The following is a 26,516-nucleotide window of genomic DNA, read 5'->3' on the forward strand; positions in this document are numbered from 1 at the left end:
CATTCCACAGATTTACTACATTCTGGCTAAAAGATTTCCTCCTTACCTCTGTTATAAAGGGTTGCCCCTCAATTTTGAGGCTGTGCCTCAAAGATTCAAAGAAAACTGTTCTTCTTAACTGTACGGTTGACTTGTCTAATTGGTTGATTTAGATATTTCACAAACAAAATTGGATATGAGTGTTGAAGATTGTTTTGCTTACAGTTAGCTGAATTGAAATAACTATTTTTGCCTTCCCAGTCCAAGAGAAAGAAACACTGCTTTGCAATGGGAGAAACATTAACCTTTATCTGGATTAATTATAGCCACTAATATCTATTAATATATTAATGAATTTAAAGTTTAATTTGCAGTTTTAAAGAAATTGTGGTACCTAAGCATTATGCCTACGACAGTTCTGGCCGGTTAACTGTAGCTGTATATTTCTGCTATGACAGACAGTGAGAAGTACTATCTTATTTTTGGCTTAAAATAAGTCCCTGTTGCTGGATGGAGCTTTGAAGCTGGAAGTTATATTTGTGCTGGCTATTATTTTTATCAAAAGTCCATTTTTACACTGTAACACATAATCACTGAGTGGAGCCCCAAAAACCTGCAAGAAGCTCTAATGTATCAGCCATGGACCAAAATATTTTTCTTGTCACGGTCATACAGCAATTGTATAATATCCTGAGCTGCCTGCAGGCTCAGTATTATCTGTGTATCTATTTCACAAACAAGAGAAAATCGGCAGATGTTGGAAATTCAAGCAACACACACAGAATGCTGGAGGAACTCAGCATCTATGGAAGAAAGTACAGTTGACGTTTTGAGCCGAGAGCCTGCCTATCTATCTTTTTATTTATTTATATTTTCAAGTTTATCCTATTTTGCGTATTGATTGTCAGTCTTTGTTTATCAGAAAACTGTAGTGTAGTGGCTCGTGTAACACCATCATAACACCAGCGACCTGGGTTCAATTCCCACAGCTGTCTGTAAGGAGTTTGTGCATTCTCCCCGAGACCATGTGCTCCGATTTCCTCCCCCATTCCAAAGACATGCGGGGTGGCAGGCTAATTGGTCGCATGAATGTAAGAGGACTCATTGTGCCAGAAGGACCTGTCATCATGCTGTATTTCTAAACTAATAAGTTGATATTGAACTTTATTTTCCTGTAATTGACTGCAAGAAAATGAATCTCAAGGTAGTATATGGTAAGATACATGTAGTTTAAAAATAAATTTACTTGAACTTTTGACTTTCACAATCTTTTCAGCGTAAGGTCAGACCTGAGGTACTTAGCATCCCTGTCAAATTTACTTGCTTCTTCACCTTTATTTAAGTTCAGGAGTTCCACTGAATCAAATGTCGGCACTGCTGGGAAACTGTTTGATCACTTTGCGGTATCTCATGAATAGTTACTAATCTAAACTCCAAACACACTCAGTGCCAATTGTTATTTTCATTCGTAATTGAGTAGTGCTAATAGATAAGACATGAAGAAACTTGTGCTCTTATTGAGAGAACCACGTTGAAATAGCAGATAGAGTGCATGCTCTGATCAGGGAGGCTGTGTGCACCATTACTTTATTTTCAAATCCTTCTGTGACACTGCAGGGGGAGAAAGGACTTTGAAACTTGAAAGACTAGAGTTTGCTTTCAACCTCAAAAGCGAGGAGGCAAGGGCTCTGAAATTTGCTCAGTACTCCCAATTCACCATTAGCCCATTTCATCCTTTAGCCTGGAGGCATTCTGCACTATTTGAAAAGACGTTAAGAAATTCAATCACAATAGAAGGCCCGAGTTTTGAACTTGTTTCAGTTGGTGCATTGTGGTTTGGTCTTCGGGCTTTGTGTGGGGTGAATTGAACTGAGCAACCATTGGAAAGTGAAGAGAGAATAAAAGGTGAATGAACTGCCTATGTGCACAAATCTTGGCAGAGCAAAGCCTGCCTTTCCTTGATCTTTGCATATGCAATGTATTGGAGCTTGCTTGTCAAGTACAGCCCTCGCTAAAGTCAATACAGAGCGTCTGGTTTAATGCACACTTCTTGTTGAGTTTGTCCTGTAATTGAAACCACTGTTGACCCTTTCTTGGGGGACCATTTGTAAAACCATTTATTTCACATAAACTGATATAATAAAGCTTTTTTTTCCCGTTCAGCTGATTGTGATGGTGTGACATTAGTTTGATTTAATGATTAGCCACCTGACCTCCAAGCTCCGCAGAGCTGCTTAAAGAGAGAACGAGTTCACTGGGAGGCACACTGGTCGAATACTAATGAGCAGGTTAGACTTAGCGTGGCACCAATCAGTTTTTTTTCCACTGAATGACTCTAATGGGAGAGGCTTTGTATGAGAGAGAGATTACAGGGGATTGCCCCTATGCCAGATATTTTCAAACGAGATCAACTGGCTCTGATTAATGTGTGTTTTTCTTTATATTGAGCTAGAAGTAATCTTCAATATTACAGTAATATACCTGAGGCAGACTTGTATGGCAACTTGGCACCGTAATGTAATGGCAGAAATGAGGACCCTGAACCACACCTGGGGCAGAATAGAGCAGATGGCCAAGGAGAGACGGAGATGGCAGACCTTCAGTGCTGCTCCAACGCCAGCGGCATAGCAGGTGTTTGCTGCTGCTGATGATGAGACCTGCACTATTGCAAACCTGTGCCGTTGAGGTGCGGTAGTGTAGCGGTTAGTGCAATGGTTAGTGGTTATAATGGTTATAGCGGTTAGTGCCAGCAATCACTGATCAGCGTTTGATCCCCACTGCTGCCTGTAAGGAGCGAATACATTCTCTCTAATCACGTGATGTTCTCTCCAACGCTACAGTTTCCACCCACATTCCGAAGATGTATGGGTTAGGGTTAGTGAGTTGAGGGCAGCCTACGTTGGTGCTGGAAGTGTGCCGATACTTGCGGGCTGCCCCCAGCACAATGCTCGATTTGACTCGACACAAGCAACACATTTCACAGTATGTTTAGATGTACAGTTCTGTGCAAAAGTCCTAGGCACGTAGCACTTTTGCTTAGTGCTGTATTTGTCAATGTGGAGCAGAAAGCGTGGCTGTAAATCTGGCGGGAGCAAAGGATTTTGTGAATGGCGAAGGTGGAACACCGTGGAAGGGGTGTGGGGCAGATGGCAAAGAAGGAGTGGCTAGGGGTGGGGGTGAGTGGGGAGGGGTGGCATACCCAGCCTTGAGACAACAGTCAAAGTCATTTGATTCCGAACAATTGGTTTATTGATCATTGCAAAATGTCTCTCTGGTGCTTCCTGCTCCCTCCCCTCTCCCTTCCCCCTTCCCCAGCCACGACCAAAGGTCTTAGGCACATATGTATAGCTGGGGTGCCCAAGACTTTTGCACATTGCTTACTGCCCATGTGACAAATAAAGCTAATCATTTCAATTAAATTCAAAGCAGTTTGTGGCAAGAATAAAAAAGTGCACGGTTTGAATCAGAGTTGTTATCACTGAAATAAGCTGTGAAATTTGTTGTTTTACAGCAGTATACAGTGTAATACATAAAAACTATAAATTACAGTAAGAAATATATATAAATTAAATTAGATACGTAGTGCAAAAAAAGAGCAAAATAGCGAGGTAGTGTACATGGACTGGTTCAATGATTACTAAATCTGAGAAATAAATACATTTTCTTTATTTAGCTGAATGAGTTTACCATGTTTATGCAACCTATCTTTTATTAACTTTTACTTATTTAGTATGGAACGGTCCCTTCCGACCCAACAAGCCACATATTTAATCCTAGCCTCATCACAGGACAATTTACAATGACCAATTAACCTACTAACCTGTCCATCTTTGGACTGTGAGAGGAAACTGAAGCAACGGGAGGAAACCCAAGTGGTCACGGGAGGGCGCCAGAATTGAACTCTGAACTCCGTCCCGAGCTATAATAGTGTCGCACTAGCTACTATGGTGCCCCAGTAACATCATTCCTGTTGATATTCAGCAAGCTGACAGACTGCACTTGAAGGTTTTATGTGTTTTGGCTCGATTTTGCAAAAGTGTTCTCCCTTCAGCTTACTCAGTGACTGTGCCTCTGTGGCTCTACAGCCACACTTGTTGCCGTGGTGTATTGTATGTATCACTTGCGAAGCCGGCTTGCCGCAGTCGAGCAGTGTTTGTTCCCAGGTGCGCAGAGCAATTTGGCTCAACTGATGATGATTGGTCTCTATTCTTGTGCTCATCAGTTTAAGCTTTGTAAGGAAGACAACTCTCCTGCACAAGATAACTGTGTATGTCCCTTTTGAACTTTGCTCATCTGAGAGCGAGGCTTCAAGACTCCCGCAAAGGGACTTTCTTGTTTTAGCTTTCTTAAGGAAAGAGGGAATGATAAATGATTCCTTGACAGCGTTTGGTCAAGAATTAAGGATCAAATTTATTCACATATCCTTACTTACTGGCGTTTAGGGCAACAGTGAAGTTCCTCCATCACTGTCTGCCCTTGTCCACTCTGATTCTTCAGTGATGTCTCTGTGACAGGTTTGTTCTACCAGTCAGGGTTGTTAACCTTGAGCTGAACCCCGGAACCCAAGGGACCAGTGGACTACTCTTAGTCTTACCCTCTGACCTGTTTGACATGGGTGACCCTAGCAAGGCCCAAAGCATAAAGCACTGACTCCAACCAGCCTAGCTCTCTGGGACAGTGAGGCATGCAAGCCTCCAAGCTGTGACAAGGTTGTGGTCCGCTTCAAAGTCACCATATACACTACTGTGCAAAAGTCTTAGGCGCAAGTGCAGTATATAGCCTAAGACTTTTGTATAGTACCGTATTTGTCAACAAGGAGTAGACAACGAGTTTGTAAATTTGGCAGGAGCGAAGAATGTTCAGAATGGTGAGGGTGAAGTACCTTGGGAAGGGTGTGGGTGAGATGGCAAAGAAGGAGTGCCACAGGGGGGATGTTGGCGGGGGTACAGTCTCACCTAGACCTGAGACACTAAGCAAGATCATTTGATTTCAATCAATTGGTTTATTGATCATTACAGAACATCAGTGAGTAGAGCAGTGGGCTTAGCACCCAGCCTTTTGTGCACCTGTGTGGGTCAGACCAAGTCAGGGATGCAGATCTCCATCCCTTTAAGACAGTAGAGATCTGGCCATGCTCCAGGCACCAACATAGCATGTGCACAGCTTACTCTGACTTGGAATGTGGAAGGAAATGGCACCATCCGGATGGACCCCACATGATCATGGGGAGAACGTACAAAGGCCTTGCGGACAGCGGTGGGAATTGAACCACAATCGCTGATCACTGGTGCTGTAAACTGTTGCGCTATCCACTATGCTGTTGTACTGCATAGGTCTTAATTTTACAGTACGTCTTAAATCCTGAAGCTCTGTAAATTGAAGCAGAAACCCTAAATCCACAAATCCTAAACCCTAAGTTTGAACTTTGGAAAGAGAGTTTGGATTTTCTAAAGGATCAACGAAGTATCTGTTTAGCAATGGCTTATTTGCAGTACAGGCAGAGCACAGTTCCTGCTCACTACAGGGTTGAATGATGGTTAAATTTCTGTGTGGAAGTTAATATAAGAATGTGTTCTTGTAACATCACCCAAAAAATGCGTGAGGAACTCAGCAGGCCAGGCAGCATCTATGGCGGGGAATGAACAGTCAGTGTTTCGGGCTGAAATCCTTCATTAGGACTGGAAAGGAAGGGGAAAGAAGCTAGAATTTCCAGTCCCAATGAAGGGTTTCAGACTGTAGCATAGTGGTTAGCTCAACACTTTACAGTACAGGTGACCCAGACTCAATTCCCACCGCTGCTTGAAAGGAGTTTGTACGTTCTCCCCGTGACTGTGTGGGTTTCTTGCAAGTGCTCCAGTTTCCTCCCACAGTCCAAAGACATACCGATTGGTAAGTCTTAGGCTGGGATTAAGTTGAGGGATGGCCCGCTGTAGCTGCTGCCTAGCCTGCTGAGTTGATCTTCTTGTGTCAGGTGAACAGGAATAGTGACTCTGGTTTTGATTTGTGGAGTGTGTTCTTCTTTCAGATGAGGAAAGTCCCGGCATGTACCACAGAGAACGGAGAAACGCAATGGCAATGCAGCCTCACACCGGTGGGCAGAGTCTCAACAAAATCAGTGAAGAGCCTTCGACCTCCAGTGAAGACAGGGCTTCTCTAATAAAGAAGGAAATTCATGGCTCTTTGTCACACATACCTGAGCCTTCCATCCCATACCGCGGGGCGCTGTTTACAATGGATCCAAGAAATGGCTATATGGACCCACACTACAGTAAGTACGGTCTCAATATAAATGATCAAAGATGCTTTGATGCATTTTGCATAGAGATGTTTTGACAACACAAGTTGAATTTCTGAGGGAAAGTTAATAAATATTCTGTATATAGGGTGGCAGTGTGAAGATATGTCTCTACCAAAGGAGATGAAAGATGTTTCTTCCCTCCGCTAGTCTGCAGGTCACCCTTGGGCAAGGTGTAGCACCTGCTTAGCCCTCCTGATCAGTGTCATGCATATCACAAGTCCTGGTTATGTAACCACTGACACCAGGCAGACACTCTCTGAAGAGTATTGATAATGTCTGGGGGTCACCTGTCTTGTAAAGACACTGTCCTGAAGAAGGCAAAGGCAAAGCACTTCTGTAAAAGAATTTGCCAAGAACAATAGTGGTCAAGTCCATGATGGCCCATGTCATACAACATGGCACATATTGATGCTGATGACACTATGTATTATAGGCTGCGCGATGGAGGGACTTCCTCTTTAGAGTGAAAGAAAGTGAGAGGTGACTTGATAGAGGTGTACAAAATTATAAGAGGCGTAGATTGAATGGATAGTCAGAGCCTTCATTCCAGGGTGGCAATGGCTAATATGAGGGAGCATAATTTGAAGGTGATTTGGGGAAAGTATAGGGGAATTTCAGAGGTAGATTTTTTAAACAAGAGTGTTGGGTGTGTGGAACATCCTGTCAGGGCTGGTGGTAGAGTCAGATACATTAGGGGCATTTAAGAAACTCTTAGATAGGCACATGGAGGGCTACGTCGTAGGGAAGGGTTAGATTAATCATAGAGTAGGTTAAAAGGTCAGCACAACATTGTAGGCTGAATGGCCTATACTGTTCTCCTTTTTCTATGTGTAACCCCCTGGGTCATCTCAGGCTCGCTCAGCTCGTTCTCGTCTAGGGGGAGCAGCCTTCGGCCCCGCCAAACTGGGTAATCAGCTGGTGTGGATGCTGTGTGATGTCCCCGCCTCGCCCAAAAACAGACAGTACACCATATGCGATTAAATGAGTACAATTTATAAGGGTTACTATAACTAAGTGATTAATAACGAGAACAGTATATATGAAGAGAAAAACTAAAGAAAAGGCGCCAAACTTATCAAAGTACAAACCACTTCGTGCACAACCGTTGGAGCTCAATTACTGAAGTCTTCTGGCCACCATTCGATCCCCTCCGAACTCAACTCGCAGCTCAGGACCCTCCGAGTGGTCAGCACATCTAGCTTCATCCCCCCTCCTCGGAGTATCTCCTGGCCTCGGACCCCCGCTTGGGGTCCGATCCTCGCCCAGCTTACAGCATTGCGTCCTCTCTCTCGACCCCCTCGCGCCAATCTGCCCAAAAGCTCGTCAACAAAAGCTTACAGACTCAGAAGAAAGAACATTAATCCCCATTTGGTTTACAAAGGAATACAATTCTCGTTATCAGTAAATTTTAACCCAAACAAGCTTCCAGCACTCTCTCGCAGCAAAGGAGCATTCCTGCTTTTAACAAAACAAAGAAGCCCTTTTGGTTACATACACGGTAACAAAGAAAAAAGAAGAAACCCTCTTTACACATGTTCTCTAAGAATGTGTTTATATAGCAGCAAAAGCCTAGAACATACGAGACTGAGGGGGATTTGATAGAAGTATACAAAATTATGAGGGATATAGATAGGGTAAATGCAAGCAGGTTTATTTCACTGAGATTGGGTGAGACTAGAACTAGAGGTCATGGGTTAAGGGTGAAAAGTGAAATGTTTAAGGGGAACATGACGGGAAATTTCTTCACTCTGGGCGGTGAGAGTGTGGAATGAGCTGCTAGTGGATTTGGTGAATATGGGTTTGATTCCACTATTTAAGAGAAATTTGGACCGGTACATTGACGGAAGAGATATGGATGGCCATGGTCCAGGTGTAGGTGGCTGGGCAAAATAACAGTTTGACACAAACTAGATGGGCCAAAGGGCTTGTTTCTGTGCTGCAGTCCTCTATGACCATCTCATAGGTATAACTGACTACTAAGCTTGTCTACCAGGAGGCTGACTAGTAAACCTTTTCTGATTTGATTGGCTGTGAAAGATTAGGAATGTTCAGATAATCTTGTTTGAATATCTTGAGGTGAATATATGTTGTCTTGCTTAAAGAACATCATGCCTTCTCCAATTCCACCACCTCTGTCTTGACATTTGAATCTGGTTTCACTGATCGTTAGATGTTAGCGAATGTCTAAGGAAGCACCTTCAGTCGTCGCCTGCTTCCCATTTGGTGTTTTGCAAACCGTTTTGCGTCGTTTATCTATAAAAGATGTGTAGGCGTTGGAAATGATCCAGAGGAGGTTCACAAGAATGATTCCAAGAATGAAAGGGTTAATATATGAGATGTGTTTGATGGCTCTGGACCTGATTCTTTGGAGTTTATTAGAATGGTGGGGGGGGGGGGGTGGATTTCATTGAAACCTATTGAATATTGAAAGGTTTAGATAGAGTGGGCATGGAGAGGATGTTTCCTGTAGTGGAGGAGTCTAGTACCAGAGGTCACAGCCTCAGGATAGAGGAGCATCCACTTAGAACAGAGATGGGAAGGAATTTCGTTAGCCAGAAGCTGGTGAATCTGTGGAACTTGCTGCCAGTCAGCTGTGGAGTCCAAGTCATTGGGTATATTTAAAGCAGAAGTTGATAGGTTCTTGATTAGTAATGGCGTCAAAAGTTAGAGGGAGAAGCAGGAGAATGGGATTGAAAGGGATAATTAATCTGCCAAAATGGATTAGCAGAGCAGACTTGATGGACTTAATGGCCTAATTCTGCTCCTGTGTCTTCTGATCTTAAAATGTTTGCTGTGAGGTTCAGAATGAACTTCTTAAGCAAATGAAGTGAAGTGAACACGTTCAACATGCTGGAGGAACTCAGCAGGCCAGGCAGCATCTGTGGAAACGAGCAGTCAACGTTTCAGGCCGAGACCCTTCGTCAGGACTGAAGAGGGAGGGGGCAGGGGCCCTAAAAAGAAGGTGGGGGGACGGTGAGAAGGAGAAGGCTGGTGGGTGACAGGTTAAAAACCAATCAGAGGAAGGATCAAGGGGTGGGGGAGGGGAAGCAGGGAGGGGATAGACAGGAAAGGTGAAGAAGGAATGTAAGGTGAAAGCACTGTGTAGTAGAAGAAGGCAGAATCATGAGAAAGGTGAAGCCACTTAAATTCCTATTGAGAGATTATTGAATTTACACAATAGACTGAATCTTTTTTTATTTTAGTTTCCAGTATTTCACTGCACTTTTAAAATCTGAACAATGTTATATTTTTTCAAGTAGCCAGCACAAAGTAGATCAGGGGTTCTCAAGCCCTTTGATTAATGGTAGGGGCCCATGACATTAAAAACACTGGGAGCACATGTATTAGATAAAACTACTGATGACAGATTAACACTCAGAACATGCTGGAGGAACTCAACAGGTCAGGCAGCATTTATGGAGAGGAATAAAGAGTTGACTTTTCAGACTGAGGGCCTTCTTCAGTCCAGATGAAGAGTTTCAGCCCAAATGTCGACTATTTATTCCTCTCCATTGATGCTGCCTTACCTGCTGAGTTCCTCCAACATTTTGTGTGTTTTGCTCTGGATTTCCAGCATCTGGTGAACCTCTTGCACTCATGACAGAAACCATCTTTTCAGTAAGAACATGATGTGTACAAAGCACAAATCTCAGCTGGTTGAATTTGAATTTAAATGTGATGTTTAGCACATGCAAGGTAAAACAATATTCAGACTTGGCTGAGAGAAGGATCCTTGTAAATTCAAGATGGACTATACTTTATCTGCAAGCTCGAGGTGACTGCAGCTCTAAGCTTGAAAGAAATCTTTGATTGAGAATTCTTTGGACTAAAGAGTAAAATGGGCCGGTGTGAAATTTGCTGAGATTTGAATACTTCAGAAATGGAATGTCGATTTTTTGTGATGGCCACGTCATTAGTTTAATTGTGAAAATTACAGAATCTTTTATGTTTATCACAGCAAGGAAATGTTTCAACTGGTAATGAGAAATGTAATGTGCAACACATGCAAAATGCTGGAGGAATTTAGCAGGTTAAGCTGCATTTTATGGAGAGAAGTAATCAGTTGGTGTTTCGAGCCAAGACCCTTCACCAGAACTTGAAAGGAAGGGCGCAGAAGCCAGAATAAGAAGCGGGAGTGGAAGATAGATTTGAAATTGGTGGCCATTGGGAAAATGCACCTATTTTGGCAGATGAAGCAAAGGTACCTTATAGAACAGTTCTCCAATCTATGTTGGATTTCACCGAGAGCACCAGCTTCAGTATATGATCCTGACAGACTTGCAGGTGAAGTGTCACCTCACCTGGAAAGGTGGTGGTCTTGACTGGTAGTGAGGGAGGAGGTGTAGGGGCAGGTGTAACACTCGTCCTACGTGCAAGAGGGTAATCATTGAGGAGGTTAGAGTGGACAAGGGAGTCATATAACAAGCAATGGAGATAGAGGAGGTTAATGTAACTTAACGTGCAAGTTACAGTGACATAGATATAGTACAGGGACAGTATTAACTAGAGTTATAGAGTCATAGAAAGCTACAGCACAGAAACAGTCCTTTCAGTCCATCTAGTCCCTGCTGAATCATTTAAACTGCCTTGAATCCCTTTGTATTTTAGTTACTTATGTTTATGTGGAAATGAGGGAGAATTAGAAGCAAAGGACACAATCAGAGTTCCATTTCTCTTTGTTTTTTTTCTTGTCTAATCTCTGTTGTGCAAGGTTTATTGTTGTCTGGATCTGTAAGATCATATAAAAAGTATTAATTGGAGCTGAGGGATAAGGGTATCTAAGTTTGGCTACTTTTTCTAGAAAGGGGCAGCTGAATCTTTAAAGTATAAATCCAAAACGTCCTTCTGCATGTGTGCCTTGCTAATGGGTTTAGTTTGCGAATGCTGTTCTGTGGTCACTTCAAAAGTATCGATGAAAGAGTATCATGCACCAAATGCTGGAGGAGCTCTGCAGTTCAGGCAGCTCCTATTCATGGATCGATATCTCTAACATAATAATTTTCCCTTTTTGCATTCCCCATTCTGGCTCCCCTCTTACCCCTTCTGTTCTCCTCTTTTGCCCATCACCTCTCACCTTCCTTTCCTCCCATGGTCCTCCCATGAAAGAGAGAGATGGAGAGAAGGAGAGAAAAAATGGGAGAGTGAGAGAGAGTGGGAGAAGAGAAAGAGAGGGAGAGACGGAGAGAAAGGGAAATAATGGGAGTGAGAGAGAGAGACTGTGTGTGTGTGTGTGAGAGAGAGAGAGAGAGAGAGAGAGAGAGAGAGAGAGAGAACATCACCACATTGGCAAAGGGTGTGCAAGTTTAGGACATCAAGTGAGATTCACCTAACCTTCTCAGGTAGGAGGTGAGACCCTAGATCCCTTCAGCCATGAAAATCCTTAGGCACTGGAGAAATTCATGATCTCAGGAGATGTGTCACAGTGATCTGCTTGCCATTATTTAAATCTGCACGATGAGCTCCTCACAGCAAATGTTTCTGTGTGGCTCTGGGTTCCTCGGGTGAGCTGCTACTCAACTGGAACGTCACCATGACCAGAAAGTTGAGAGTCAGTTTGGCATCCACATCATCAGAGAGAGAGAGAGAGGAGTTTAGTAATGAGAGCATGTGTGATGTCTGACCTGTAGTGACAGTGGCTTGGAAAATCGGAGTCGGCAAGTCATCAGAGACGCTCATATTCACATTCATTTATTTATCACACATTCAAAGTTCAGTTATTGGCAATACATACCATAAACAACCTTGAAATCCATTTTCTTGCAGCCACTCACAAAGCAAAGGAACACAAGAGGGTTCACTAAAACCAAAGACCACCACAGGTGCAATTTGTAAAAGAGGACAAATCATGCAAATATTAAAAGAAGTAAACAAAAACACAAGAAGCATGAACTGCAGAGTCCCTAAAAGTGTGTCCACAGCTGCAGAGGCCGTTCAGTGCTGAGGCAACTGAGGCCCGTTTCCTGCAGGGCAACAATCGATCCTGAACCTGGTGGTGTGGGACCCAAGACTCTTGCACTTGATGCCCAATGGTAGGAGAGAGAAGAGAGGGAGACCGTGGTGTTAAACGCAGGCAGACAGTGCTGAACACCTGTTTGTTTTCCGTTCTCATCTTCAACGACTTTAATCCTGCTCTACGCTTTAAGCAACGAGAACTAATGGAGCTGACCATGGGCTTGTCTTCCACTATCAGGCCTTGATGCATCATCCACCCCTGGTGACAGCTGCGTGGCCATACCTGCATTCCCGAGAGTCTAGTTTCCTGAATCTCCCAGGAAATTGCAAAAGTGCCAGATCATTGCTTTGGTTCAAAAGTACATCCTAAAAGGGAAATTACAGGTTGTAGTGATCACAGTTCAGAATCAGAATCAGGTTTATTATCACTGGCATATGCCATGAAATTTGTTGCTTTGCAGCAGTAGTACATTGCAATACTTAATAATATAAACTGTAAATTACAGTAGATATATATTTTTTAAAAAAGTTCAATTAATAAGTAGTGCAAAAAGAGGAAAAAAAAGTAGTGAGGTAATGTTCATGGGTTCAATGTCAATTTAGAAATCGGATGGCAGAGATTCTGTTCCTGAATCATTGAGTGTGTGTCTTCAGGCTCTTGTACCTCCTCTCTGATGGTGACAATGAGAAAAGGGCATGTCGTGGGTGATGGGGCTCCTTAATGACAGACGCCGCCTTTCTGAGACATCGCTCCTTGGAGGTGTCCTGAGTGCTGGGGAGTTGACTGAGTTTACACCTTCGATCCTGCGCTGTGGCTTCCCCCCACCCTGTACCGGATGGTGATGCAGCCAGCCAGAATACTCTCGGCGGTACGTCTGTAGAAGTTTGGTAACATTATGTAATGGGCTGGGTTGATCAGATCCGAACGACCCAAACCAATTCAGGTGTCCAGGAGATGTGGTAATACGCGTACAGGCATGACAAAGCCTAATTTACTATCATAAAATGGAAAGCACAAATAGAACACACTAAATGCTGCATGGTAGTAAGTTACAAAGGTTTCAGGGCTCACAATTCTCGGTCACCATGTGATTGTTGTCATTGTTGAGGACAGCACAGTTGAGTTTCCAGGTCTGGGATTTGTAAGTTAAATCACTGGATTTCACATACCAAGCATGTTTCTAATTAACACGTGGAGGCTGGCGGAAGGGAGTGACCTGGTGGTTTCTACATTAGCCAGAGGGTTTATTATCTGAAGGTGAGAGGTCATTGGACAGATGATGGATCAGGCAAGACAGCCCGATTAGTGAGGGTCTTAGCATCCAAAGTGCCAGGGATGAAAGCAGGTTTGATTGGCCCATTAGCTTGGCAGCAAAGTGGAATGCACACTTGATAACGCATGATCAAAGGATTCCTGGTACTAACAGGAGTGCTCAGAACCTCTTCCTGGCCCATTGTACGTTATACCTTAAAGGGTCTTATCATTTAAATTCTATCAATTGAGACATTGTAAATGTTTTTCTTTGTAAATCAATACATTGAACAACATGCAAAAGAAAAGATTAAAGATTAGCTTTAATCTCTTGTCTTTACCAGTTCTACAACGTATTGATTAGTAACAAAACTATTTACAGTTTCTCAGTTGATAGAATTTAGATGATTTGTCACGAGTACGTTGAAACATACAGTGAAGCATGGCCTTTGCGTCCAAACAAATCAGCGAGGATTGTGAAGCCTACAGGTATCACCACCGTTCTGATGCCGACGTAGCATGGCCACAACTGGTGAACTCTAACTGTACCTGTTTGGAATGTGGGAGGGAACTGGAGCATCCGGAGAAAACCCACACACAGTCACAAGGAAAAGCGTACAAGCTCCTTGCAGGCAGCAGAGGGAATCAACCCTCAATCTTACAAGTGATCGTGCTAACCGCTACACTGCCAGGCCACCCTGTGTAAAGACATAGGTAAAGAAAGTTTAAATCTTCTCTTCAAAGGGAATTCAGTGAAACCCTCCCTCACTGCTGCCCTCTGACTCTTCAATCTTTCCCACCCACCTGGCTTCACCTATCACCTTCCAGCTAGTCTCTTTCCCTTCCCTGCCCACCTTTTCATTCCGGCATTTTTCTCCTTCCTTTCCAGTTCCGACGAAGAGTCTCGTCCCGAACTGTCGACTGTTTATTAGTTTCCACAGATGCTGCCTGACCTGCTGAGTTCTTCCAGCATTCTGTATGTGTTGACATAGGTACATACAGGTAGGGACTTTATTGCTGTTAACATTTCCACCAGCCAGGAATCAATTTAGGATAGGGACAGTCCTGATGAAGGGTCTCAGCCCGATATGTCGACTGTGCTTCTTCCTATAGATGCTGCCTGGCCTGCTGTGTTCCACCAGCAATTTGTGTGTGTTGCATCAATTTTAGGACTCAGTTTTGCTGACACACAGAGCTTGAGTTAAGTAAACACAAGAGATTCTGCAGATCCTGGAAATCCAGAGCAACACACACAAAATGCTGGAGGAACTCAGCAAGTCCGGCAGCATCTGTGGAAATTAATAAACACTTGGATCAGGAGCCAGATGAAGAGTCCCGGTCCAAAACCAAAACTGTTAATTCCTCTCTATTGATGGTGCTTGTGTTTAATTAGAAACATGATTTCTCATCTCTGAGTTCATATATTTGGTAATTTATTTTCCCAAATGTAAGCCATTTACTGTTCGTCTGAAGTTACTAACTTTTATCCAACTGCAGTAGAAGCTGTCCAAAGGACTGTCTAATTCAGTGAATGATGGCTGAATCTCCAATCCTAGGAGAAGGAAAACTCTGATCTCAAACCTCTGCTGGCTTGCGGCCATACCCACCCATGGAGGTGGCTTCAGGACTAAACCCCGAGGGCAAATCTGAAACTGAAATTCCTAAGGTAATCCTAAATTGAGTTCAACGCTGACTGGTAACTCCTGCAATGCTGCTGGTGCCAAACTGTATTTGACTCTGCTCTTCCTTTGGCAGGAGACCAAATGTTAACAGCAATAATGCCCTTCTACCTTTATATACCTATGGCTTTATATAGGGGCGACCCCCATCAGCTGCATGGACAACAGCTCGTTCTCTGTTTCATACTGTACTGGCTTGCACACACGGCTAGGATGCAGCATCCGTGGTCAACCCTGATCAGCGGAGGGTCTAAAATCTTAATCCTAAACTGCAAATACGTTTTTGGTAGAAAACAAGGTTAGGTAGAGACAAAACTTGTGATTCCCCGGGGTGAGTTGGGAACAGTCGTTGGTCAGGAGTTTGCTCACTGAAACTCACCCTGCCCGTTAAAGAATGTACAGTGATCCGTACTGAAATCCGGGATCAATATGAAAGATCGAACACGAAGGTCGATCGGAAGTCTGGAAGTTGAAGCCCGATGCCCGAAGCTGAGGGGCTCGGAGGCCTGGGATTAGAGGACAGTCTGTCTGTGTGGGTGGGTGGAGAGGGGCTTGTCCTGAGGTTGGAGGACAGTCTGTTTAGGTGAGTGGGTGGGCAGGAAGAGAGGGGCTTGTCCTGAGGTTGGAGGACTGTCTGTGTGCATGGGTGGGTGAGTGAGTGGGAGGGAGGAAAGGGGGTTGTCCTGCTGTTGTTGTTTTGTTGTGTTATTGCGTCGCGTTGCCGAGCATGTTACATTGGCACCAGAATGTCTGGCAACACTTCGGGCTGCCCCAGCATATCCTTAGGTGTGTCGGTTGTGAATCTTTGCAGAGCTCACATACACAACACGCATAAAATGCTGGAGGAACTCAGCAGGTCAGGCAGCATCTATGGAGAAGCAGCCGATGTTTCGAGCCGAGACCCTTCATCAGGACCGGAAACTCTAGACATCTCTTTTTGAAACAGTCGCTGCCCACACCAAAGCTGTAATCCCGAGACTTTCAGAAACAGCTCCTCTGGTGCGACTCCATAACTTTGTGTTCAGTAGGAAGGATGTGACGCTCCAGAGAGGGTGCAGAGGAGATTTACCAGGATGCTGCCTGGATTAGAGGGCATATCCTTCGAAGATAGGTTGAACGAGCTACAGCTTTTCTTATTGGAGCGAAGGAGGATGAGTGGTGACTTGATAGACATGTGCAAGACGATAAGAGGCATAGATCGAGTGGAGAGCTAGAGACTTGGTCCCAGGGTGGAAATGGCTAACATGAGGGGGCATAATTTTAAGATGATTGGAGGAAAGTATAGGGGGAGATGTCAGAGGTATGTTTTTTTACACAAAGAGTGGTGGGTGTGTGGAATGCCCTGCTAGGGGTGGTGGTAGAGGCAGATACGTTAAGGGCATTTAAGAAACCCTTAGATAAGCATGTGGATGATGAAAAAAATAGATGGCATCGCGGGAGGGAAGGGTTAGATTGATCTTAGAGAAGATGAAAGGTTAGTACAATGTGGTCCAAAGGGTCTGTACTCTGCTGGAATGTTCTCTGTTTTAAATATATTTATGACCCTTGACTTTACATTGTACCCCTTAAATCTGACATGGGTGTGGGTTATACGGTGGCATGGTGGTTAGCATGACGCTACTATAGCTCAGGGTGGAGTTCAGAGTATAATTCTGGTGCCATCAATAAGGTGTCACTGCACACCCTCCCCATGGAACTTGTGGGTTTCCTCTGGGTGCTCTGGTTTCCTCCCACAGTGCAAAGACGTACGGGGTTGTTTAAGTGGTCATCATAAGTTGTCCTGTGATCAGGTTAGAGTTACTCGGGAGTTGTTCGGAGTGACGTGGCTTGAGGGCTGGAGGGGATGGCCCTGCACTGTATTTCCAGATAAATAAATAAACTACTGCACTGTTTGCAAAGAGTGCCCTCATTTCTCTATCGGGGTGATTGCTTTTCCCTCTTATGTAAGATGCTAACACCTGCAGGTATAACCACCTGGCTGTCAGTTCCCTGATGTAGCTCCATTTAGAAATCTGTTGTTGCAGAATTCTTTTGAGCAACTTTGTTGCTTGCCGTAGCAAAAATAATTATAACGGTGAAGACATTTTTAGATGTCTATAATTTGTGATCCCTTGGGAGTGTTTGCAAACTGAAGACCTGCAACTTTCATACGCTGATCTTTTTCTGCTCCGAAACAAGGCTAGAGATCGATGAATAACACCACAGGGTAAGCTAGTGTCCCTGTCTTTCTGTGGAGGGCTAATTTGTTGTTTTGTGGCCACAGTACAGCATAATACATAGAATGATCACCATAAGAATTAAAAGCCAAATAAATAAGTAGTGCAAGATGAGAGCAAAATAGTGAGGTAGTGTTCATAGGTTTATGGTCTGTTCAGAAATCTGATGGTGGAGTTAGAAGCTGTTCCTAAATGTTAAGTGTACGTCTTCAAACTCCTGTGCCTCCTCCCCAAAGGTAGACCATAAGGTATAGGAGCAGAATTAGGCCATTTGGCCCATCGAGGTAGCAATGAGAAATGGGCAAGTCCTGAGTTAGATGAAACCAGGTGAAGGGGTAGATGGGTGGGTGGGGGAGGAGGATGATGTGAGAAGCTGGGAGGTGATAAGTGGAAAAAGTGAAGGGCTGAAAAGGAAGGAATCTGATAAGAAAGGACAGTGCACCATTAGGAGAAAGGGATCACTGATCACCTATCATCTACCAGCTTGTATTCTTTCACTTTACCCCAACTTATTCTGCCTTCTCTCCTTCCTTTCCATTCCTGATAAAGGGTCTTGGACTGAAACATTATCTCTTTGTTGTCCTGCATTGATACTGCCTGGCCTGCTCAGTTTCTCCAGCATTTTGTGTGTGTTACTGTGGATTTCCAGTGTCTGCAGAATCTTTTGTGTTCACAGTCTTTCTGGGAAGCCCTGCATTGCAGGCAAATCCTTGAAACCAACACAAGTTGCTTCTCCTTGTGAACAAAGTTCTAGTGAGCTCCTGAAAGCTGTGTGAACTACAAAGAAAGAAGCAGCAGAAATGGATTGACACAGGACATTTGGAGTGACCATGAGCACCTTCTCACGGTGAGAGCCGTGCAGTCCGGCCTTTATGGCCGGAGTTATTGTCCTGAGTGGTCCGTCATGTAATAAAGCCCTTGGAAAACCTGAGCCTCCTCGGAAGTTCCAGATAGAGGCATAGAACACTACAGCACAGAAGTAGGCCCTTCAGCCCATCTCATCTGTGCCAAACCATTAATTTGCCTGGTCCCATTGACTGGCACATGGACCATAGCCCTCTATACCCCTACTATCCATGTACCTATCCAAAATTCCCTCAAATTCCCTTGCATTCCCCACCGTGTCATTGTAGATCATTGTGTCTATGAAAACTAAGGTTACAATCTTTGCACATAAGCACAACTGTGTCTCCTTGCGCCTGTGGAGTTCCCAGCTGACCTTAGTCATTCAGAAAGCTGGGTGGCATCTCTACCAAATAAGGTGTAAGGTGCTCCTTCTCTCCGCTAGCCTGCAGGTCGCCTTCGAGCAAGGTGCTGTACCTGCTTAGTTGCCCCCCCTCCCCCAATCAGGGTCAGGTGAAGCCATGGGAGCAGGTGGTGGATATTACAAGTCCTGGTTATGTGACCACTGACACCAGGCAGACAATCTCTGTAGAGTATTGTTAATGGCTATAGTCACCCATCTCGTAAAGACGCTGCCCAGACAATGGCAAACCACTCCTGTGGGAAAATTTGCCAAGAGCAATCATGGTGATGGAGACCATAATCGGCCATGTCATACATGTCATATGGCCATGTCATATCGGCCCCACAGCACATAACGGCCAAACCTAGAAGGCCCCGTTAGCGGTACGGTCACAGAGTAACACACACAAAATGCTGGAGGAACGCAGCCGGTCAGGCAGCACCTATGGAAATGAATAAACGGTCAGCATTTCAGGCTGAGATCCTTCTTCAGGACTCACCTTGGCAGCTGTGGTATGCCATCAGTGATGTGGGAGCTTTGGAACGTACCGTAAAAACCGAGAACAGTATGGCACAGTACAGGCCCTTCAGCCCATGATGCTGTGCTGACCTTTTAACCTATTCCATGATCGACCTAACCCTTCCCTCCTACATAGCCACAAACAAGAGAAAATCTGCAGATTTTCTGTCCTGCTGAAGGGGTTTGGCCCGAAACATTGACTGTACTCTTTCTCATAGATGCTGCCTGGCCTGCTGAGTTCCTCCAACATCTTGTGTGTGTTTCTCTTACACAGCTCTTCATTTTTCTATCATTCATGTGCCAATCTAAGGGTTTCTTAAAAGCCCCTAATGAATCTGCCTCTACCACCACCCCTGGATGATTGTACTACAAACACACCATTCTATGTGTAAAGAACTTCACCCTAACATCCCCCTATACTTTCTTCCAATCACCTGGTATTAGCCAATTCTGCCCTGGGGAAAAAAAAAGTATCTGGCTATCCATTTGATCTGTGCATCTTATCATTTTCTACACCTCTATCAATTCACCTCTCATCCTCCTTCACTGAGAGATGGTGCAGAGGAAATTTACCAGGACATTGCTTGGATTGGAGGACATGTCGAGGCAAAACTAAACCAAGACAAAGCTGCCACTGCTGGCGACCCTACAGATTTGTTATTCTTGCATGAAGTCCCCTCACTCCAATAGCGATTGCTCCAGAAGCTGAGGATATGTATTTGATCCCTTATTAGTGATTAGCAAACATACAATCTTGAAGTAATGAAGCTTAAGCGTACCCAAGTGTAAGCTGAGCATTACTGAGCGATCAGCAAAGGATACAACATCCCAAGCTACTACAAACTGCGGTGAACAAAGCGTGAAGACGTGACCTGTTCCCTTCGCTTTTACCACACCCCCACTCATGTGACACTCATCATAATAAACACGTAACACAAAGCAGATAGACAGCAGATGCACAGCTCCTACAGGGCATGTCTGATGAAGAAAGGTTGTGTGACTGGGGCTTTTCTCTGTGGAGCGATGGAGGGTGAGGGGTGACTTGATAGGGGTGTGTAAGGTTAGCAGCAACACAGAGTGGACAGTGTTTCCCAGGGTGGCAGTGGCCAATACCAGAACACAGCATTTCAAAGCTCAAGATAGATTTATTGTCCCAGTACCATACATATATGTCATAGTATACTACCTGGAGATTCCTTTCCTTGCAGGCATTTACAGGAAAATAAATAACTACAATAGAATTTACAAAAACTATACATGAACAAATAAAGACTGACTTATACAGTTAATGTGTGGGAGGGAAGGGTCAGAGTGATTGTGGAGGGGGGTCATATGTTGGCATAATACAGAATGACGGGCCTGTACTGTTCTATAAATGTTATGATCACAACAGTCAAAATTTATCAGCCCAAAATAACAATGAAAATGCCAGGGCCACATGATAGATCTGATTTCTGAACGACATTGGAGACAGTTTTAGCGGTTCTGTTTTTCTAAACTGATATAAATCAGTTGTGAGTGAAGAAATTGAGTGAATTTTGAGCAAACATTTCAAACAGTGGCTGTCCGCTCTTTCACTATAGTTGGACGCTGGGAGTTGCGGTGAAATAGGGGTGCTGTGCCAGAAAGCAGAGGACTAAAGTGCAGATCCAGTTGCTAGATTGAAGCATATGTTTCCGTTTTTGTTTATAATTGTTTGAGAGCTTGTTTCTGGGGAATTTTTGTTTTTAAAGGAAACTATTTAATTTTGGAAAGCATCCATGCTAATTATGCTCCCTCTCATTTCATTCTGTTTTCTTTCTGAGATGGCAAGGCAGCAGAGCAGTTAGTGTAATGCTGTTACAGCGCCAGTGACCTGGGTTTCATTTTCTGCCACTATCTGTACGGAGCTTATACACTCTCCTGTGACCGTGCGGGTTTCCTCCGGGTACTACAATTTCCGCCCATAGCCCAAGCCTGCGGGTTAGTAGGTTGATTGTCAGATGTATTGGGTGGCACAGATTCATTGGGCTGGAAGGGACTGTTACCATGCTGTATCTCTAAGTAAATAAATTTAAATTAATTAATTCCTCTCACATAAACACTCTTAATTAAGGACAGCTGTGATGGTTATAAGAAACGGTGATATGGGACGTTGATGCACTTTTGAAACAGGGCTCATGGACGTTAGTAACATAGAATAGGCTATGATTCTGAAGAGATCCATTTTCCCCTTATGCATGTCAGATCCCAGCACTCATTCCTGCTTCCAGATAGTACGTGAGAATTGACCTCTTATGAGTGCTCCCACACCAAACCACAAATACTCTCTGGGTGTGCCTTATCCCTTCCAAAGGCTTCTGCCAAAACTCTGGAGCATTTTTAAGGCCTATCATCATCATCACCATCATCATCATCATCACCACCACCATCATCATCATCACCACCACCATCATCATCATCACCATCACCACCATCATCATGTGTCATGCAAAACAGTCTTTAGAGTTTACAGAGAATGGTGCGAAAAAGCAAAAATCATCCAGTGCATGGCAGATCTGTGGGTAAAAACCCCTTGCTACTGAGAGAGGTCAGATGAGAATGGCCAGATTGGTTTAAGCTGACAGGAAGGTGACAGTACTCAAATAACCATGCGTTGCAACAGAAGAGCACCTCTGAAGGCTCACCACGTCAAACCTTGGAGTGGATGGGCTACAGCAGCAGAAGATCACACACACACTTAGTGGCTGCTTTATTAGGTACAGGAGGTATCTAATAAGGTGGCGGGCTGAGTGTATGTCATGATATTTGTTGTTTTGTTGCAGCAGTAAAGTGCATTGCCTAAAATATACTATGTATTGGTTAGGATCAACCATGGATATTGCATTCTAGCTGTTGAAGCCAATATGCAAGCCAGTACACAAGACAGTGCAGTATGATGTGGAGAGCAAGCTGTTGCCCTTGTAACAGGCTCCCCCTCGCCACACGGCTGATGAATCCAAGAGAATAGCAGAGGCTGATACAGTTTGGCATCAGCGGCGATGCAGGAGTTGGTGGTCAGTGTTGAACTCAATGTAGGACTGCGTTAGGGACTCCAGCTCCAGGCTTTTCCTCAGGTTTACTCCCAAAGCCTTCCCCATGAGTGGGTACAGCTGCAAGGCTGTGAAGGTTTGAGATCAAAGTTTTCCCTCTCCTTGATGAGTTGACAAGCCCCATCTGCCCGAAGCGACTGGTTTTAAGATACCAGTAACCTGCCTTTGCCCCTTCATCTAAATGGATAAGCCTCTCATGAAGGCCAGGAGCTGGACTTGGTTGTAAGAGGCTATTTGAAATGCATGCCATTGGGAGCATTTAATAGGTAGTGCGAGCTTCCCCACAGCCTCCACCCGCGGAGGAACAACTTAGGGAACCACTATAAGTCACAATAAAAAATATACAGAGCATATAAAATAAATCTCTGCTCCTATTGACAGTTTCTGGTTGCACCCTCCCTCTCCCACAACATTCCCTTTCCCTCGTTTCTATCTCACGCTTCACTCATCAAAAAGCTCGATGACTCTGGGATTTCCACTTTTTCCCAGTGTTCATTTGTACAGAAATGTACATAAATGCAGCCAGCTGCTGATAAACTAAGTTAAAGGTTGGGTATCTTTGAGATGGTGGTGGCGGTTGTCCATCGTGTCTGACGATACCAGGAAGCCTGTGTGGAAGAGTTTTCGAAGTGGAAACGCCATTGTACTGGGACAGTTCCACTCTCCCCACCTCAGAAGTCCGGGATCATTGTTACAGATAAGCATCACAAGCTGGGATCTTCTTTGGTTGCAGTGGATGACCATAACTCCGCCAATACTTTGTCATGCCTTTGGCTCTCCACGTAGCATTGCAGTACTGCCTACCTGTCTTCGAGATCACGCTGTAGATCTCATCTGTCCAGTCCACAGGAGCTGGCTTTACATGCTCGGACAGGCATGTCCCTATCTTACCGGGATATGAGACCTGTCATCTACCCTCACCTGGTTCAGCCCACCTGTCGTTGAGGTATGCCGAGGTGTGGCCACTCTTGCATGCAAACAGCCACTTGGAGGCACAAGGTGAGCTGAGTGTCCAGTGGAGACTAAAGGTGAGGGACTTGTCTTGGAATGGACATGACAAGCCCCTTGACCAGGGCTGGACACTCCATACACCCCATTGGATATCTTTGAGATAATGCGATTAAATGCCCCAATAAAGAAGCAATGGAGAGAGAAGGAGAAGAAGGGTGAGAATAAGAACTTTTCTGGAAATAATACACATAAGAAAATCTGCAGATTTTCTGCTGGAAATCCAGAGCAACGCACACAAAATGCTGGAGAAATTCAGCAGGTTGGGCAACATCTATGGAGAGAAATAAACAGTTAACCTTTCAGGCTGAAAAGGAAGGGGGAAGAAGCCACAATAAGAAGGTGGGGGAGAGGGAGGAGTACAGACTGGCAGGTGAGACCAGGTGAGGGTGGCTGGTCGGGGGAAGGGGAATGAAGTTAGAAACTGGGAGGTTATAGGTTTTGTTGGAATGGTTTCATGAGCAAGATTTAATTGGTTAACACAAAATGATTGCGTGGTCGTTACAACCTGAGCTTTAAAGTCCTATTTTGAAATCCACTGGTAATACTTAATTATTTTAGGCATATGCAATGGTCTGCAATTGATATTGTAATAAATTTTATCATTGTGAGATACAGCGTGTTTACGCCAACCATCAAATATGTTGTGTATTTAACATTTCAGTAAACGTTCATATATATTGGTTGATAAAGCTTTCTTCTTTATTTAAAAAATAAATTGCGGGTTATATTTGTTACAAAACATAACAAAATACACTCTACTCCTTGCAATTTCTACAGCAAACCCACTTCTATTATTCTCCCCTCCACTGCGCCCCAGATTCTACCACTAAAGTCAATCTATAGTAACCTGCAGTTCGGCCAGTTGTGTAGTGGCGTCAACACTGGACTTTGAGGTGAGTGGTTCCAGGCTGGCTCGTTGAATGCTTTTTTCCATCTGTGCCAAGTTGAGCATTGGGCTAGCAACTTGGCCTTGTAAAAAAGACAGAAAAAAGCTCAAATAGTGGCGAGGTTGCCGCAGAGGCACAAGGCGCAGAGAAGAAAAGAAATAAAAATGAACCTACATGCTTGCATTGCCTTTGAGATGTGGGCACCAGCTGAACCCAGAGGGAGACCGTGCAAACTCCACATGGACAGCGCCTCAAATCAGGCTGAATCTGGGTGCTGAGGTGCAGCAGCTCTACCAAGTGCACCTCCGTGCCGATTGTTTTATCTGGTTGTGTAAGTTTCACGTAAGTAGCAGCTATTAAATTAGATTAAATCAGAATTTCTGTGGAATGTTAGAATGGCCGTTATCAGATGTTATTTAATTATTTTCACTTGCTTGTCTACTTTTCAGTTCTGAGGTTGAGTGAGCAATTTGAAAATAACAGTGTTCCTTTTAGCTGCATTTTTGCTATGTTTCCGGTGTTAAACCAAATAATCTGATTTTGTGACAACTTGGATATATAATTTGGAGTACCCAGTGGCTGGCTCAGGAGGCAAAGCAGACACTGAGATTGTTTGGTCTCCTATCACTAATGCAGTTTTGGATTGCTGGAGGTGACGGGTATAACTGAACCCCACACTGATGCACCAAGTCAAATAGTCACAGGACAGTTCCTAAAATCTGTTCCAAAGGGCCTATAAAGTGCTGTAGATTTCTATGTGTTCAACACAACTTGGATTTTCAAAATGTGCTTCTTTTACAGTCTAAAGTGTTCCAAACTGAATACCAGTCATTGTTTGATTGTACTGAAATTATAGTCATAGAGCACCTCAGCGCAAAAACGGGTCCTTTGAATCAGAATCAGGTTTATTATCAACGTCATGAGACGTGAAATTTGTTAACTTAGCAGCAGCAGTTCAATGTAATACATAATCTAGCAGAGAGAAAAAAATGATAATAATAAATAAAATTTAAAAATAATAATAATAAACAAGTAAATCAATTATGTATATTGAATAGATTTTTTAAAAAGTGCATAAGCAAAAATACTATATATATAAAAAAAAAGTGAGGTAGTGTCCAAAGATTCAGTGTGCATTTAGGAATTGGATGGCAGAGGGGAAGAAGATGTTCCTGAATCGCTGAGTGTGTGTCTTCAGGCTTCTGTATCTCCTATCTATCTATCTATCTATCTATCTATCTATCTATCTATCTATCTATCTGTCTATATACAGCTCAGCCCTTCAAGCTGCACCACCCAGCAACCCCCTGATTTAATCCGAGCCTAATCACAGGACAATTTACAATGACCAATTAATCTACCAACCGTCTTTGTACTGTGGGAGGAAACTCGACTATCTGGTAGTAACAAAGAGAATGTACAAACTCCTTACAGACGGGGTGGGAATTGAACCTGCATCACTGGTAATGTAAGGCGTTGTGCTAACCACTCTGCTATGGTGCTGCCCTTTTGTCTAGTCTGTGTCAAACTGTTATTCTGCCTAAACCCGTTGACCTGCACCTTGACCATAACCCTCCATGCCCGTCCCATCCATTTACCTATCCAACCTTCCCTTAAGTGTTGCCATCCAACCCGGAAGAAACCCACGCAGTTAAGGAGAGAACTTTCAAACTCCTTACACATGGCAGCGGAATTGAACCCGGGTCGCTGGCACTGTAATAATGTTACACTAACCACTACGCTACCATGCCACCCCCAACGTCAGAGAGTAGAACGCCCTTCCAGGGTGGCAGGGTAGATGCATTAGGGACATTTAAGATAGGCACATGGATGGTAGTAAAATGGAGGGTAGAAAGGAAGGGTTAGATTGATCTTAGAGGAGGTTAAAAGGTCAGTACAACATTGTGGGAAGAAAGGCCTGTACCGTTTTAAGTTCTGTGGTCGTTTTGCTGAGTTTATATGTGTACACACAGAGACACGGCCAAGGACTATGAGGACTCAGCTGTTTTTAGTTAAGAAAGCCAAGCTTCTGTGGATGCCCTGAATACAGCAGGAGTCCAGAGGTAATCAGTCGGTGCAATCTAACATCAAAAAGTACAGTATAAAACAGCATGTGTTTAATTTTAAATGAGGAAGATGGTCAGATTATTTTTAATTTAGGTTTGCATTTTTCAGGCCTCATCTTCAAATGCACTCTTCACATTTAAATAAAATCCTTATACTTGGTGCAACTTGATCAGAATTACAATTCCCTCATGGCATCTTTGCAACATGTTATGATTAGGATCTTCAACTGCAAGAGCCAGGTTTATGTTCCATGTTAATGTGTCAGTTTCTGTCAGTTTTAGCAGGCGTTAGTGCCGTTACAAAGGAGGCATGGCAGTGTTTCTACTTTCTTGGAACTTT

The 26,516-nt window shown here is 43.9% G+C and overlaps 1 protein-coding gene across 2 annotated transcripts in view; it reads left to right on the plus strand.

Moving 5' to 3' along the window:
• The window catches only part of LOC132402003 (transcriptional activator GLI3-like), a 760,747-nt gene that overhangs the window by 165,320 nt on the left and 568,911 nt on the right, over nt 1–26,516 (plus strand). For both annotated transcript variants that reach the window (XM_059984438.1, XM_059984448.1), the window contains one exon: nt 6,005–6,247. In XM_059984438.1, the coding sequence (XP_059840421.1) occupies nt 6,005–6,247 (243 nt within the window). The remainder of the gene's footprint in view (nt 1–6,004; nt 6,248–26,516) is intronic.

The sequence above is a fragment of the Hypanus sabinus genome, chromosome 1 (genome assembly GCF_030144855.1).
Source record: "Hypanus sabinus isolate sHypSab1 chromosome 1, sHypSab1.hap1, whole genome shotgun sequence".
NCBI lineage: Eukaryota > Metazoa > Chordata > Chondrichthyes > Myliobatiformes > Dasyatidae > Hypanus > Hypanus sabinus.